This window comes from Aythya marila (assembly GCF_965140915.1).
Source record: "Aythya marila genome assembly, chromosome: 8".
Taxonomy (NCBI): Eukaryota; Metazoa; Chordata; class Aves; order Anseriformes; family Anatidae; genus Aythya; species Aythya marila.
Window position 1 is genome coordinate 7,989,909 of NC_139049.1, and position 15,180 is coordinate 8,005,088.

Genomic DNA, 15,180 nt, shown 5'->3' on the forward strand with positions numbered 1-15,180 from the left:
GCCTAGACACTCGTGGCCATCAATGGACAACTTACCCTTCTGAGACTGGACTACTTAAAATTTGCTCTTATTCGTATGGAAACGGCCATAACCACTTCAGACTGTTCTCCCTACAACCCTGTCTTACTATTTCTCAACCTTAAGTGAGGATTTAAATTTGAAAGGTATTTTGAAAGGTACTTTTTGTAATTTCCACTCATTTTTTTAAAAAGGTGCACAGAACACTAACAATTTCTTACTGAAGGTCTATCAGTGAAACAGAGATCATTTTTGAATTGTTCCTCTTTCATTGGAACTAGTTTCTCAGAACTAGTAGCTCAGAAATTTCAAAAGCTAATGTAACAATGAGCAAACAGGTGCTCAGTCTACTCAAACTATGGTAAGACTCAGGAACACTCAAGAAAAATGCAGAAATGAGTTCAGTAGGTCAGGAAAACCTACTGTTCTATTGTCTTCAAGCCTTCTGTTGTTTCACAGGGTCATACAGGGTGAGATGCTGAGTGGCATTTTACTCTCTTAAAATTACAAGTAGCAGAGTGGTGGCTACGGTGCCACAGCATCTCAGCTACTGAACGTGGAAGACTTGAAGATACATACATTTGTAGCTCCACCTCAAAGAGCTGCTTGTGATTCATAAGCAAGTAGGTCATCAAGCTGAGAGCCAGTTTTATCCATACTGCTGCAATTCATAGGGTATCCGGTATTTAATCCCCTCTTTTTATTTTCAGAACAGCCACTGACTTTCACCAGTTATATTCAAGTTAAAAACAGTATACTTGAATTTCACTTAAAAAAGTATCATGTCTTGATTTGAAGACAACAGGACTTCAGAAACCATATCACTTCTCTAAGTTGGTTTCAAATGTTAATTTTTCTGTGCCATTAAAAATTTCAGATTCTTTCTCTAGTTTTAATTTCTCCAGTATTAGTGGTTTTTCTGCTTGCTTCAATAATCTTTTTAATGTCTGATTTTTTTTTCCATCCCTTCACTAAAGCATTTTCACTGTATTTTGTAGAAGATAAAGAGATTCAACTTTATCCTTCCTATGCAAATTAAGAATTATTTATAAACCAAGAGTATTTTTGCTATGTTATCCCCACTAATTCAGAGTCACAGAATAAAAAAGGCACAGGATAAAATTAAGCAGCTTCTAATGCTAAAGTATTTCATCATCCATCTCATTTATGCAGTATATGTGAGCAATTCTATCTTCATAGGCCCATCCAACTATACTCAAGTATATGCTTGAGTATATACTCAAGAAAGGCTGAACTAACCATTTTTTGCTATGGCCTCTCATGGAAAAATCATATTCAGTTGTTTTGTCACGATTTTCATGGTGTATTGGCAAGATGTGGATGATTATTTTTTTTAAAAATCAATAAACTAATGATAATGATTATGATAATACTGAAATTACTTCCAAATACAACCAGTGCCCAAAATAACTTTAGGAAAAGGCAGACCAATGCAGTAGGGGGTTGGATGCCATCCAGATTCAGTACATAGTGCATCTGCTCTTTCACCAAATGTGTATCCTTCTTCACAACCAAAGTGTAGTTGTTCAGACTCCTTGTAAGATGACTTTGAGTTACGCACAAATCCATGAGGAATTGCTGGTACATTACAGATAATATCTGAAGTTGAGAAAGACAAAACGCATATATGTTTATCAACTTTTATTTGCCAAAAATAAATCTTTATTGGAATATATATATACACGTATATTTTCCACGTAACTTCACAGAAATTTTGTCCTCATAAATGCTTTCATTTGGAAACCATTTGGAACTTATTTGAGATCTCTTCAATGACCCAATTGTAGGTGCCAAGTAGAAAGTACAGTGTAGTACAGCTACAGTAGGAAACTGAGTCAAAAGACAGCTTTCAGGGCTATGCTTTGTTTTTAATGGCTTTCAGAATCAGTATATACAGAATCGCAGAATTGTCTAGGTTGGAAGAGACCTCAAGATCATCGAGTCCAACCTCAGACCTAACACTAACAAGTCCTCCACTAAACCATATCACTAAGTTCAACATCTAAATGTCTTTTAAAGACCTCCAGGGATGGTGACTCCACCACTTCCCTGGACAGCCTGTTCCAATGCCTAACAACCCTTTCAGTAAAGAGGGCTTCCTAATATTCAACCTAAAACACCCCTGGCGCAACTTTAGCCTGTTCCCCCTCGTCCTGTCACCATGCATGTGGGAGAATAGACCAACTCCTACCTCACTACAGCCTCCTTTAATGTACGTATAAAGAGCGATAAGGTCGCCCCTGAGCCTCCTCTTCTCCAGGCTGAACAAGCCCAGCTCCTTCAGCTGCTCCTCATAAGACTTGTTCTCCAGGCCCCTCACCAGCTTCGTCGCCCTTCTCTGGACTCGCTCGAGCACCTCGATGTCCTTCTCGTAGCAAGGGGCCCAAAACTGAACACAGTACTCGAGGTGCGGCCTCACCAGAGCTGAGTATAGGGGGACAATCACTTCCCTAGACCTGCTGGCCACACTGCTTCTTATACAAGCCAGGATGCTGTTGGCCTTCTTGGCCACCTGCGCACGCTGCTGGCTCATATTCAGCTGACTATTAACCAATACTCCCAGGTCCTTGTCTGCCTGGCAGCTCTCCAACCACTCATCTCCCAGCCTGCATCTCTGCTTGGGGTTATTGTGCCCCAGGTACAGGACCCAGCACTTGGCCTTGTTGAACTTCATACAGTTGACCTCAGCCCATTGGTCCAGCCTATCCAGATCCTCCTTCAGAGCCTTCCTACCCTTGAGCAGATACAGTATGGGACATTCTAAAATAAGCAACTAGGCTAGCTGAAATTTATGATTTTTTCATTTTTCAGATAATTTCATTTTCTTGTAAGGAAAGCTTGAAGCTCTCTCATGTTCAGTAGATGATTAGTAAAATTATAGAATCAACAGAAAAAAAAAGCAATAAACAATCTGGCAAATTGACATTAGAATACCTAGCTATCTATAAAAGAACCCCAGCATCTCCAGCTCCTTGACAAACCAGTAAAACTACTGAGATCTTGCAGTTTCCAAAATCTGAATTCCTGAAGTGAGATAATATTTATGGCTTTGTTTCCTAGGCTATAGATAAGGACACCAAAAGGTTATCCTGGATTCGTCTGCTGGATGTATTTTATACTTACCCTGAAATATATTTCATCATAGATGTCTTTGTTTAATAAAATTCACTATATTCTACGAATGGTGCAAGGACTTGCGTTTAATACCATTTATGTTGTTCAAATTGAAATAAATGGGTGTTTCAAAGTGGCAAAATTTAACTCTGACATTGTGAACAGACCATACATGTATCTGACATCCTAGCAAACACACCTGGTCTTACGAACATATACTTTCATATGAGATAACATATAAATAATCTAAGAAACTTGTTGGACCAAATATTTGACAGAGATTGTTACTTCCTGTGGTTCATTATGTACTGACAAGCCAATCGCATACAATTCAAATTTGGAAAATGGGAGGAATAACACCATTCACCATGACAGGCTGGGAGTCAACTGACTGAAAAGCAGCTTCATAGAAAAAGACTTCACAGTCCTAGAGGACAACAAGTTGAACAGGAGCCAGCATCCTGGGCTGGATTTAGACAAGCATTCTCAGCAGGTCCAAAGATGTGGTCTTTGCTCTCTACTCAGCACTGGTAAGACCACATCTGGAGCACTACGTCCAGGTCTGAGCTCCCGAAAACAAGAAAGAGATGGACATTTTGGAGCAGGTCTAGTGAAAGTCACAAAGATAATTAAGGGAACTGACAGATAAAGAGAGGTTTAGGGAGTCTACAGAAGAGAAGGTTTTTGGGGGATCTTATTAATTGCATGGGAATGCACAAAGCTGTGCTGGGGAGGTTCAGACTGGACATTACGAAAAACTTCTTTACTGTGAGAGCAGTCAAACACCAGAACAGACTTCCTAGTGAGTGGTTGATGCCTCTTGGACATTGATGGGAAAGGTGCATTTGGATGATGCCCTTAAAAATATGCTTAAACTTTTGTTTAGCCCTGAAGTGGACAGGCAGTTAGACGTGATGATCCTTGTAGGTCCCTTCCAACTAAACTATTCTACTCTATTCTATATAAATTTCTGACTGTAATTGGTGACGTGGAAGAAAAGATGATGGAACCATGCCTTCTCACTGGCAGGAAGTGACAAGATGAGAAGCCACAGGCACACAGAGGTACAGAAAATACCACTTAAAATAGGAAAATAATTTTTACTTGAGGGTGGTCAAACAATGGACTGGGTTGCCCAGAGACGCTGTGAAGTCTTCATCCTTGTGGATGTTCAAAAGCCTACTGGACATGATCCTGGGAAATTTGCCCTAGCTGACTCCATTTTGAGGGACCTCACCTATTCTGTGATTCTGTAGAAACTGAACATGATTTAACCTTCTAACTTGTCAAAACACAGTAAGTAGTTTGAAGAAAGAAAAATCCATCATGATTTCTTTGCATTTTATGTAGCTTACAAACATGAATGAATTAGAATCATACTTATTTTTTAAACTAGGTTCATATAGATTCAAAATAATATATCATTACTCTGGTTAAATAAACACTGAAGTGATTGACTCTTATGTAGGTACTGAATCTAGTTTCAAAGAATTGAGTGCAGCCTGGCAAACCATTTAGCTTGTAGTTAAAATGCAGAACAAACAGGTGGTCCATTTTGACTATGTTATCATACAATATTCTCTGATTTCTCTTTCTAATCCTACTTTTGCAAATATGTAATAGACATTGTTCACAGACAAGCTATGCTTAATTGCTGTGCAATAAAGTGAAAGCTTTGTAGTTTCCTAGGTGGTAACCAGTCCCTAGAAGTATGTGAGAATAAAGCTTATTGCAGATAATAGTGTTCCGTTTACCTTGGCACTGAGGTACATCGCTATCCCATCTTCCATCAGAAGAGCAATGTATTTCTTTAGATCCAACAAGCCTGTATTTTTTATTACATTCAAACTCTACAACCTGGCCAAAGGAATATTCTTGGTTTAGCTCAAATGCACCAGTCATAACTATTCTTCCATTTTCTGGTGCTTTTACAGGTAAGCATTTTGCCACTGGAAAACAAAATAAAGTAAAGCAAAACAAAACAAAAGCAAAAAGATAGCTATTTTGATGGCTATTCTCTGAAATATATTGATGCACAAAAGTTACAATACAGATAAACCACTGAAATTACCTTAACCATTTTAAAATATATATAAACTTGCTAGGTATTCTGATGCCATTTATAACAGACATTTCAACCTAATGAAAACTCCTCAGGCATGAAAGGAAAATTACATAAGGACTTTGAAACTGCAGTATCTTATTGATGTGACACAAAAAAAAAAAAAAAAAAAAAAAAAAAAAAAGTTGGAAAACATTGCTCTGCATTGTGCAGGGAACAAGCTGTATGCCTAAAATTGAGGACACTCAAAATTCAGTCAATTGAACGTGGAATACCCGAGAACAGCTATTAGGAAATCTTAATAAATAAAAAAAAAATAAATCTAACATTACAAATTTTTAACTTTTAAAAGTAATCATCTCTGGGAAGAAAGGAAACTTTTTAATAAAGGAAATTTTTATAATCACACAGGTTTGAAACTGATAAAAAGGTTTCCAAATTCAGGGAAGTATCTAAACTATCCAGTTTATTTGGTTCTGGGGACTGGCTGTCTTTTGTTCTCATTCTCTCCTACTGAGATTGTTCCACTGTATGCTAATAGGGAGAAGAACTGTAAACAAAACCTTAATAGCTAAGATATTCACAATGGCAGAAAAGGAAACAAGCTACAAACAACAGACTTTCACGTACCTGTGAAATGTCTTATCCCAACTGTCTTTTATAACTGTGTTTCACAGATACCTACACATTTGGGGTCTTTATGTAAGGCAAAGCTTTAAGCCTGTCTGCGGGTGACAAGACTTAGTTTTGAGAGTGCTTTTTGATAAAAGCTTGAGTGTTTACTGGATTAAAATATCTGAGCAGGCATTGTAAGAGTTTCATTATTGTATAACTTGAGTTTAGACATTTATATATCTTTGTGAATTAATACTAGAGGTTTAATCAGTGAATATAGTTGAGTTGTTATTAACACCATGAGAAGTCATAATATAGTCACAATAGACAAAAGTAGCCCCACAGAGAGTAGCAAGACCATAAGCAAGTTCTAGATAGTATCAGACAGATAAAAAAAATAACTTTGATAAAAAATTAAACGTCAAACTCCACTTACCTTCACAGTGCGGGATATCATTGCTCCATCCATCTGCCAGGCACTCACGGTAATTTTTTTGGCTAAGCATCTGGTATCTTACAAGAAAAAAAGTAAACAATAAATTACAGTCTCATGACAGAAACAGCAGTGCTTCTGTTTTTGAAGCACAGGAAGTAGGTTTCAGATATTCAATTACAGACTAACCAAAATATAACAAAAGAAAACAGTATTTTTCTGCTTGTCTCCCCTATTTTGTTTCTTTTACTTGCATATGGCAAAAATATAAAACCAAAAAGAAAAAAAATCATAAAGTAGGAAGTAATTAGTAAGGTATATTCTTCATTATAGATACACCAAGCTTTGCCTAGAAAATAAATGACCTAAGGGTGATATACACAATCATTAGCTAGCAGAGTAAATCTCATGCTGTCTATGCTTCAGTATGAGTGAAAGCCATGGGACAGCCATACGTATTCCATGCTTTGCTGAGTTAGAATTCTCTTAGGTTTGAGGGCATCATAGCCACAACAACATTGCTTCTGCTTAGTCTGGAATGAGCTCCGAGAGGGATTACAGTTAGTCTGAAATGACAAAAGAACTGTCTGCATTTAAGGAATTAAGAGGAATATTGATTTTGCAACTCATATTTGTACTAGACTAGATTCAATAATACATTTCAGCACCTCAAAGTGTGCAAAAGCATGGCTAAACCACTGTATTGTGTTTATGGCTGATTTGCATTTCATGAGGACAGAATGTTGTTATAAGCATGTTTACTTAAGCACAATACTATATATTTGCCTTGCTACAGTTTTCATTGGAGAAGATGAATAGAGGGAGAAGAGAGAATTTCTTCCAAGCAGTAAGTGAAGAGATGTTATCCAGTCCAACAAAAATTTCTTCCTTCAAACATTTTTTACAAAGCATTTTGTTTCATAACTCACAGAAACGATTTAAGCAGGACTTAACGGTTGTGGTTCTGAATAGGTGATTCCATTGTACTGCCTAATGACTTCTCCAGATAACTGCATAGTGACTGCCTGCTGAGAGCAAAGATTCCAGCATGAGCAGTTGTGTTTTCATCAGCTATCTGGTCAAGTCATGAGGCAGCTTTACATGCAGACCATTAGTTTTGTTTTCTACTCGGACAACCATGATTTCAAATGAGCTACAACCTTATTTGTTTCAGACAGTCTGGATGACAGCTTCATGTGTGTGAAGTACAGTTAATTCAATACCACCAGACATGAGAAATAGTTATGTTTAGTATTACTGTAATCTCATTATTTTAAATTAAACATTAACTAAATGTTCTTAAATATTAGTAAATTGCAGCTGCTTTACAGATAACAAATCTATTACTGACACTTCTCTTATCATTAAAGCCTTAAATTAAGTCCCATATACTGAATTAAATAATATTACCCATCATTACATCTGTACTCCACTCTAGCACCAAAGACAAACTCATTTCCACTGGTAAGTTGAAAGGAACCAAACTCAGTATCTCCGGGATGTCCACAGGGCTTATCTGGTAAGAAAGAGAGAAAGAAAAAAAAGTACTTACACCATACATAGAGTCAAAATTTGAAAGACAGCAATTTTGTATTAATTAGTAGAGTGTATTTCATGCAGAGTATATGTTCAAAAATACTCAGCTTTAGCTTAATTAACCTCCTTTAATGAATCACGGTTTTCAATGAGAACATATTAGAGTGAGAATTGGTTTTATTTATTTATTTTTAAAGTAAACAACAAATTAGGAGCTTTCATTCCTTTAAAAAAACAGCAGATCTCATCTTAAGTTTTATGATACGTTTAATGGCAGGATGTAATTTCAGTTTTTCATATACTTTCTGACATAAACTGGTTCAAATCTTCCACCACAGAAGCAATCCATGACTGGAAATGAAATTTCCTCAACCTGATGGGGATTGTGTTGAGTAAAGAGAGATTAGATGAGGCCACAGGAGTCCTGTGGTCCTCAGCCCTTTCTGCTCAAAGGACTGTAAAATAAACTACATGGCTAAACTTTATTAGGCCTCAGAAGAAATCCTTCATGATCCCTGTCAAACTAGGCATTTTCATTTCTTGGATCATATCAACATCCTTGTTTTTTCCAAGGAAGAGGTGCTTGAGTAGGCCCTAGACTTTCTCCAGTGTGACACAGAGGAAATGGACAACCCCATGACCAATTTCACTGTTTAGTGTGGCCTCTCATAGAAAGGGGATGTTATCACTTAATCTGTGCCAACCCACCACTTTTTACCTTCCACCCACACCTTGCCAATATCAGCATCTGTTCACTTGGTGGCAGTATTTCCTAAAATATGTAACTAAAAAGCTACAGCAATTTTTGTATAATTGAAAAGATTTGTGTGCACTAAGTACTTATATAAACACATGTAAAAATAAGAAGTAATTAACATAATTTAGCACAGGAAAGATAAAATTCTGACTGCAAGATGCCAGAAAAAAATAACAGAACTTTTTTTTTTTTTTTTTAACATGCTAAAATACAATTCTTCCATAGCCTGCCATTTATAGGCAATGTACAGTGACTTGTTATTTTTATTTAATTTAAATGCAGAAAGGTCTATATCAACTGTTTAATGGACCTCTTTGTTGCGGTACCTTAGCTTGTGTCCCAGATATACTATAATTGTATCACTTAACCAAAACCAGAAACACAGCTGCACAGACATACATAGAATGGTGCTAGAATTAAAAGTGTCTTGGATATTCTTAAAAGCAATTTCTATTCTGATAGCAGATACACAGATTGGGTTGGTAAGGCTGGCCTAGCATAAATCTTCTGTAAAGCAAAAAAAATAAAAATCCTTTGACCTGGAGAAAAGGAAATTCCCCAAATGTTTCCTTTTGCCTAAATGCCTTTTAAGATGATATTTCAAAGGATGCTGAAATAAATAATGTACAGGTAAAGGTGCAATTGAAATTTCACATTAACTTTGTTGGTAAGGTATGTGACACGCCAGGTCAAATGTTTGTATGTATTTTGCATAAATACTTACTTCTGCATTCTGTCAGTGGGTGGCGTTGCTTCCATTCTCCATCATCACACTCAAACAAAATTCGTCCATATTTTATATATCCAGGCCGACACCTGTATGTTACTTGAGTACCATGTTGATAGGGGGGGTTGTTCCATGCTTCAGTAGGCACTTCTTTAACTCTCCTAGGAGGAGATTGTTCACAAGCTAAAAATTATAAATAAAAATATTGGTGACTGAGGAACATCCTACAAACTCCAAAATATTTTTACAATAGAAAATGTAGCAAGAAATCCTGATAATATTTGTAATTAAATGAGCATATCTTTTCTACTTAATCAGTATAAAGAGTCACTGCCAAGAATCCATATGTTGTAGGGACAAAAACTACATACTGTACAGTCATAGTTCATTAATATATTTTAGTTGCAAAGACTGGGACCAGATATTAGTGCCCCAGCTCAAAACACAAACATCTCTTACCCTTCCATCAGAGGGAGCTGATGGGGGAGCAGTCCTTTCATTGCCACAGAGAACAACTTGGTGCACTCTGTAGATTTCCTTTCCAGTTATTTTCTCCAGATGCCACCGCCATCCTTACTGACATTAACTCATGTGCCACTTGATCAAGTTCAGTCAAATCTCCCTTTGCCTTTACATTCCCTAAAATTTCTGTCAGGCTAAAGTTATCCAATATTCCAAAACATTTCCCCCTGTCCATGAGATTACTTCTTATGACATGTTACATGATGTAATCAATTCTGGGTATTCACTTTGACCTTTGTAAGCTTCAAAGCATTTCAACTCAGTTTGGGGGGTGATGGCTGTCTGATATTTCTCATTAGCTCAATATCATACAGTCTTCCCCAAAAGTTCCTTACTGGGCCTTCTTCAGTGTTGAAGAAATTTACAGCCAACGTAAATTTAAAAAAATGAACCTGAATTAGGGTAATAGCAGTTTCTTAACCGTTTCTCAATGTCTTAATAGAAATTTCTGAACTTCTTAATAGAAGATTCTCAACAGTTTGAGAATGAGAATAGTCAGACTGAAGGGGAAAGAAACAAATGCTGGGAAGATGTTAAGAAAGACAACAATCTAACGTTAAGAAGGTTAACAAATGTTTTATTTGTTTATAATCATTGGCCTGATTTCAGTGACTAATTCTCTATGCCTGAGTGACTGAAATGTGCTTATTTTAAAGGCTGAAACTTTACCCATAGAAGAGTCTAGACAGTCTAGCTGATTAGATACAAGTAGTCTGTTTTATATCTGAATGTCAAAGGTGAGAATTCATCAAGAAAAAATAAAGCAATCTCTGAGAAATTAAGCCTTAGAAAAGAAATGAAACCTCCATGTAGAAAAGAAATGGGAGAATAAATGTTCACTAGGCAAAGATATTTCTTGGTGAGTAAGATTCATTACTCAGTACAGAGCTGGCACCAAAATCCTCTCACCAGTTTAGTTGTCAGGCCACAGGTTTGAAAAACCATCAGTACTGTCACTGGTACTTTCCTACATGTCTAAGTGCTGTGAAAGTGGATCTACAGCAAAAATATTTAGGATCTTTCCTCATGCAAGGGATGTAGGGTTATAGCTTGCTGAACTAAACTGGATTTCTAATCCAAAGTGAGCAAAATAAATCCTTACTCTTCCTTATCAAAGTGTGCAAAGTGAATTTTACTTTAGGTAAGACATACCCCTGAACATTCACTGTTTCTATTTCAGTTTGTGAAATGCCAACCAAATCAGGCAAATTTTTGGAAAATTCTTTAAAGCTTTGGGGAAAAAAAAAAAAAAAAAGTATAATTAAGTATATTTTTAAGTATTCTGTAGCTATGATATTTTGAAAGTATGAAGAAAATAATGCTCATTGTGAGATCTAAACTTTCTTTTGACTGGCTTAAATACCCAGGAAAGGTAGACAAGACTTGAGGATACTGCTGAAGTGATAAAGGAAGAGTTTCAGTTTGCTCAAAAGTTCACATTTTTTCCAACTCTTTTAGCTATTCTAATAACAAGCATGTTCCTTCTAACCAATCATTCTATCTTGAGTATATAAGATTGCTCTGTCCACCAGAGGGTATTATAACCCTACTATCAAAAGAGAGAGTAGAGACTTACTTTTATTAACAAAATTCATTAAGACACATTCACATTTTAATACAAAATATTCCTATTGTACATATGAGTAAATTGCTTAAAGAATCCCCCACCTCAAAAAACAAACAAACAAAACAAACAAAAAAAAACATGTTTATCATGACATAGTGTGCCTTGGTCTATTAAATTTCAATGAGATTGACATTGAGTATGCTATGATTTCTCCAAACTGCTAAAAAATTTTCATATGGCAGCAAGTAAGTAAAGCTTAAGTCGACGGTAAAACAGAGCAATGTTGAATGTCCAGACTGAATTGGCTTCTGCAATGATGGAAATCTGCAACAGTGCACTTGGGTGATGGCTGGAAAGCCGCAGGCTATTCAGTAGAGGGATAGCTTCTCTTACATCTGAGTTGTTACACTTTTATTGACCCTTGTGCAGACTAGGGACTCTTAAGTCTCTTCACCATTACTAAGACATATTTGCTTCTGGATTTAATTTCAGCTCTCTGTTCTTCACCACTACTGCCCTGATGTCAGACTATGCCATGGCAAGTGTTACTCTGAAGCGCCACAGTATGTGTATGTATTTCAGACTACAGTTAATTATTCTCTCTCTCTCTTTTTTTTTTAAATGCAGTTTCTTAGTAGTTTGAGAAAAATAACTCTGCTTACAGAATGTACTTCAAAACTATATTAATTGTATTATGTACTTTGATCTGGGTACCTAGTAAAATTGAGATTTTTTGCATTTTTATATTATAAAGTACGGCTTAAATGCTTCAAATCCCTTCGTGGACAGCTGGAATTAATGATTTAGTACATATATGCGACTTGGTTAGAAATAGCTCAAACTGCTTTCTCACCATAATGCCAATAGCAATTTCCTGAAAGCTAAGCACAAACTATGAATTTAAGTAGAAGTATATTTCAGCACTTGTGCAACAACCTAGCTCTCAAACAACTCACACAGACTTCCAATATGAAGCTTGAACTAAGAATCCAGCATGGCCCATGGTAGTAGTTGTCCCAGATGGATCAAATATTGCTACATTTGCATTCCTTTGCTATCTCTTTAATCTAAAGAAAGCATTGTGAAAAGAAAACACAAATTCAGGCAAACTCTCTTTTCAAATTCCAGGACCTTTCTAGACTACTTTGAAAACAAATTAATGATTAGTAGTTGCATTGAAGCAGCATTTACTGTAAGTACATATAAAAAAAAGATGGTACAATTCATTAATATCAATATTTTTCTTTCTTTTTTTTTTTAAAAAAAAAAAAAAAAAGTAAAATCTATCAGATCGCTTTGATTAATAAGGTATTCATAATCTTCACCTAAAATTAAAACAACCTGAACTGAGCACAGACACATTAGCTCCAAAACAGGCAGTGCCCTTTCTCCAACAGTTTAAGAAAAAAAACAACCCCCCTCCCCCAAAACAAAACAAAACAAAAACTAAAAACCCATACAGAAAGCAAAGCAATTAAATAATTAAACGGGCACTAAACAACATAAACACAATATCAAGGAAAATAAATTTAACAGTGAAGCAGAAAACATCAGTAGAGCCTTCTGGAAAAACACCCAGAATACTAGCTACCTCTTTAAATATATACAAAAGCATATCTGTATATATTTATCTCATTTAATTGATGAATATACCACAGAACAAGCTGTCATTCAACAGCTATTTTGTATGCTAAGTCAGTCACTAAACATTTATTTTTCTCAGATTATCTCATAGAAAAAAAATACACATTAATTGAATATTCTCTATTTTAATCTACCAACTATTTACAAGTTTTAGATGTTAGAATAATTAAAAATATAACAAATAACAAATGATTTGTCCATTTGTAGTTTATAGAGATGATAACCATTTAAAAAAATGTGCAACAGTTTAGTAACAGCAGTAGTTATCCAATAAATAGGTGAAATAATACTCGTGACAAGATACTGAATCCTGTGTTAAATATTACCAGAAGAAATCTCAATTACTGTTGACAGAACTTCATTAAAATAGGCTTCAATTTGCACATTTTATTTACAAATTGTTTTAGCAACAATCTTCCTACACACTTTAAGCATTTTTTTTTCATATTAAAGCTTACCTCTTTCTGCAGTACAATACACCCAACATAGGAGGAGAGCTGTATAGCCCAGGAATGACATTCTAGTGACTCAGAAAAGGCATTTAGTACTGTAGCCAACTTTTTTTGATTACTTTATGCACTCCTATTTCACTCACTGAGTGACTTCAGGGACTGACCTTGCAAACCATTTATACTGTGAGTGATTTCAGCAGTCACTTCCCCTAACCCTCTTGCAACACACAAGGGTTTATTTTTTTTCCTCTCCAAATGTTGCTAAATAAATAAATAAATAAATAAATAAATGCCTGTCAATTTTGGATGACACTGTCCCTCCCTGCGGTGTGCTTGTTTTTACATCATACCTCCGCCCCCTCCCCCCCCCCAAAAATAAAAAAGTACATATTATTTTTTTGATGTTCTTATATGTTTAAAAAACAATAATGAATATTAAATGTGTGTAAAAATGAACATCTTTGCTACATACATTTAAGACCTATGTTGAAAATAACTGAAATACAAAGCAGACAAAAATACAAAGTGATTTACTAACCCTTAGTTCTTGCATAAGATAGCCCACTACTTAGATCAGAGGTAATATATTTCATCAAATAACCCTTGGTGATGCTGAAGAATTTGTTTCAGTATCACATGAGAAATTCCAAGATGGAGATGTGAATTAGTGTAATAACTATAACATGGATAACGAACTGTCCAAAGAAAAATGATATGGATCGCACAAAAAGATGAACCACATGATAAACTGAGCTAATGGAGGAACTCTTTGTGGATTCATGTTAGCAACAGTCTTATTAATACTTTCCCTAAATGTCTTGGCTTTAGAAGAAGTGCACTCCACATAGAAGGGGAGTTACTTGACATTGAGAATTTGGAAAAAAAAAATAATCTAAGTTTACAAAGCATTCTCAGGAGACAGATGAAAAGACAGGTGCTGACCTCTGTATTGGGTTTATGTGGCAAGGTTTTGGTAGCCGGGGGCTTCAGGGGTGGCTTCTGTGAGAAGAGTCCAGAAGCTGTCTCATGTTAGATAAGGGCCAGTTGCAGCCAGCTCCAAAGGGCCCCACCGCTGGCCAGAGCCGACAATAAAAGAAGTTGCTTGCACCTCTGTGAGAGCAGATTTAAGAAAGGGAAAGAAACTACTGTACAACAGCAGCTGGGAGAGAGATGGGTGAGAAGCAGCCCTGCAGCCCCCAGGGTCAGCACAGGAGGTGCTCCTGGCACAGAGCAGAATTTCTCTTGCAATGAGGTCCCTAGTGGAGCAGGCTGTCCCCCTGCAGCCTGGGGGTCCCACATGGAGCAGACCTCCATGCTGCAGCCCATGGAGGAGCCCCCAGTGGAGCAGGTGGATGTGGCCTGGACGAAGCTGCAGCCCATGGAGACCCCCGCAGGAGTAGGCCCCGGGCCAGAGCTGCAGCCCATGGAGAGGAGCCCACAAAGGAGCAGGGGCCCTGGGGGGAGCTGCTACCCATGGGGGACCCATGCTGGAGCAGTTTGCTCTTGGAGGATGGACCCCATAGTACAGACCCACAGTTGGAGCAGCTCTTTTAGAGCTGCTGCCTGTGGGAAGCACATGCAGAATCAGTTTAGGAAGGATGGCATCCTGTGGGAGGGACACCATACTAGAGCAGGGGCAGAGAGTGACCATGAGGGAGTGGCAGAGATGAAGTGTTACAGACTGACTGCAGCCCCCATTCCCTGTTCCCCTT

General features: G+C 36.9%; 1 protein-coding gene across 1 annotated transcript in view; it reads right to left on the bottom strand.

Moving 5' to 3' along the window:
* The window catches only part of CFH (complement factor H), a 37,359-nt gene extending 23,744 nt beyond the window's left edge, over nucleotides 1-13,615 (bottom strand). The window contains exons 1-6 of the mRNA XM_082765942.1: nucleotides 13,475-13,615; nucleotides 9,281-9,466; nucleotides 7,674-7,779; nucleotides 6,267-6,343; nucleotides 4,908-5,102; nucleotides 1,468-1,638 (exon numbers count right to left, since the gene is read on the bottom strand). Of these exons, the coding sequence (XP_082622068.1) occupies nucleotides 1,468-1,638; nucleotides 4,908-5,102; nucleotides 6,267-6,343; nucleotides 7,674-7,779; nucleotides 9,281-9,466; nucleotides 13,475-13,535 (796 nt within the window). The 5' untranslated portion in view covers nucleotides 13,536-13,615. The remainder of the gene's footprint in view (nucleotides 1-1,467; nucleotides 1,639-4,907; nucleotides 5,103-6,266; nucleotides 6,344-7,673; nucleotides 7,780-9,280; nucleotides 9,467-13,474) is intronic.
* Nucleotides 13,616-15,180: the final 1,565 nt, after the last annotated feature.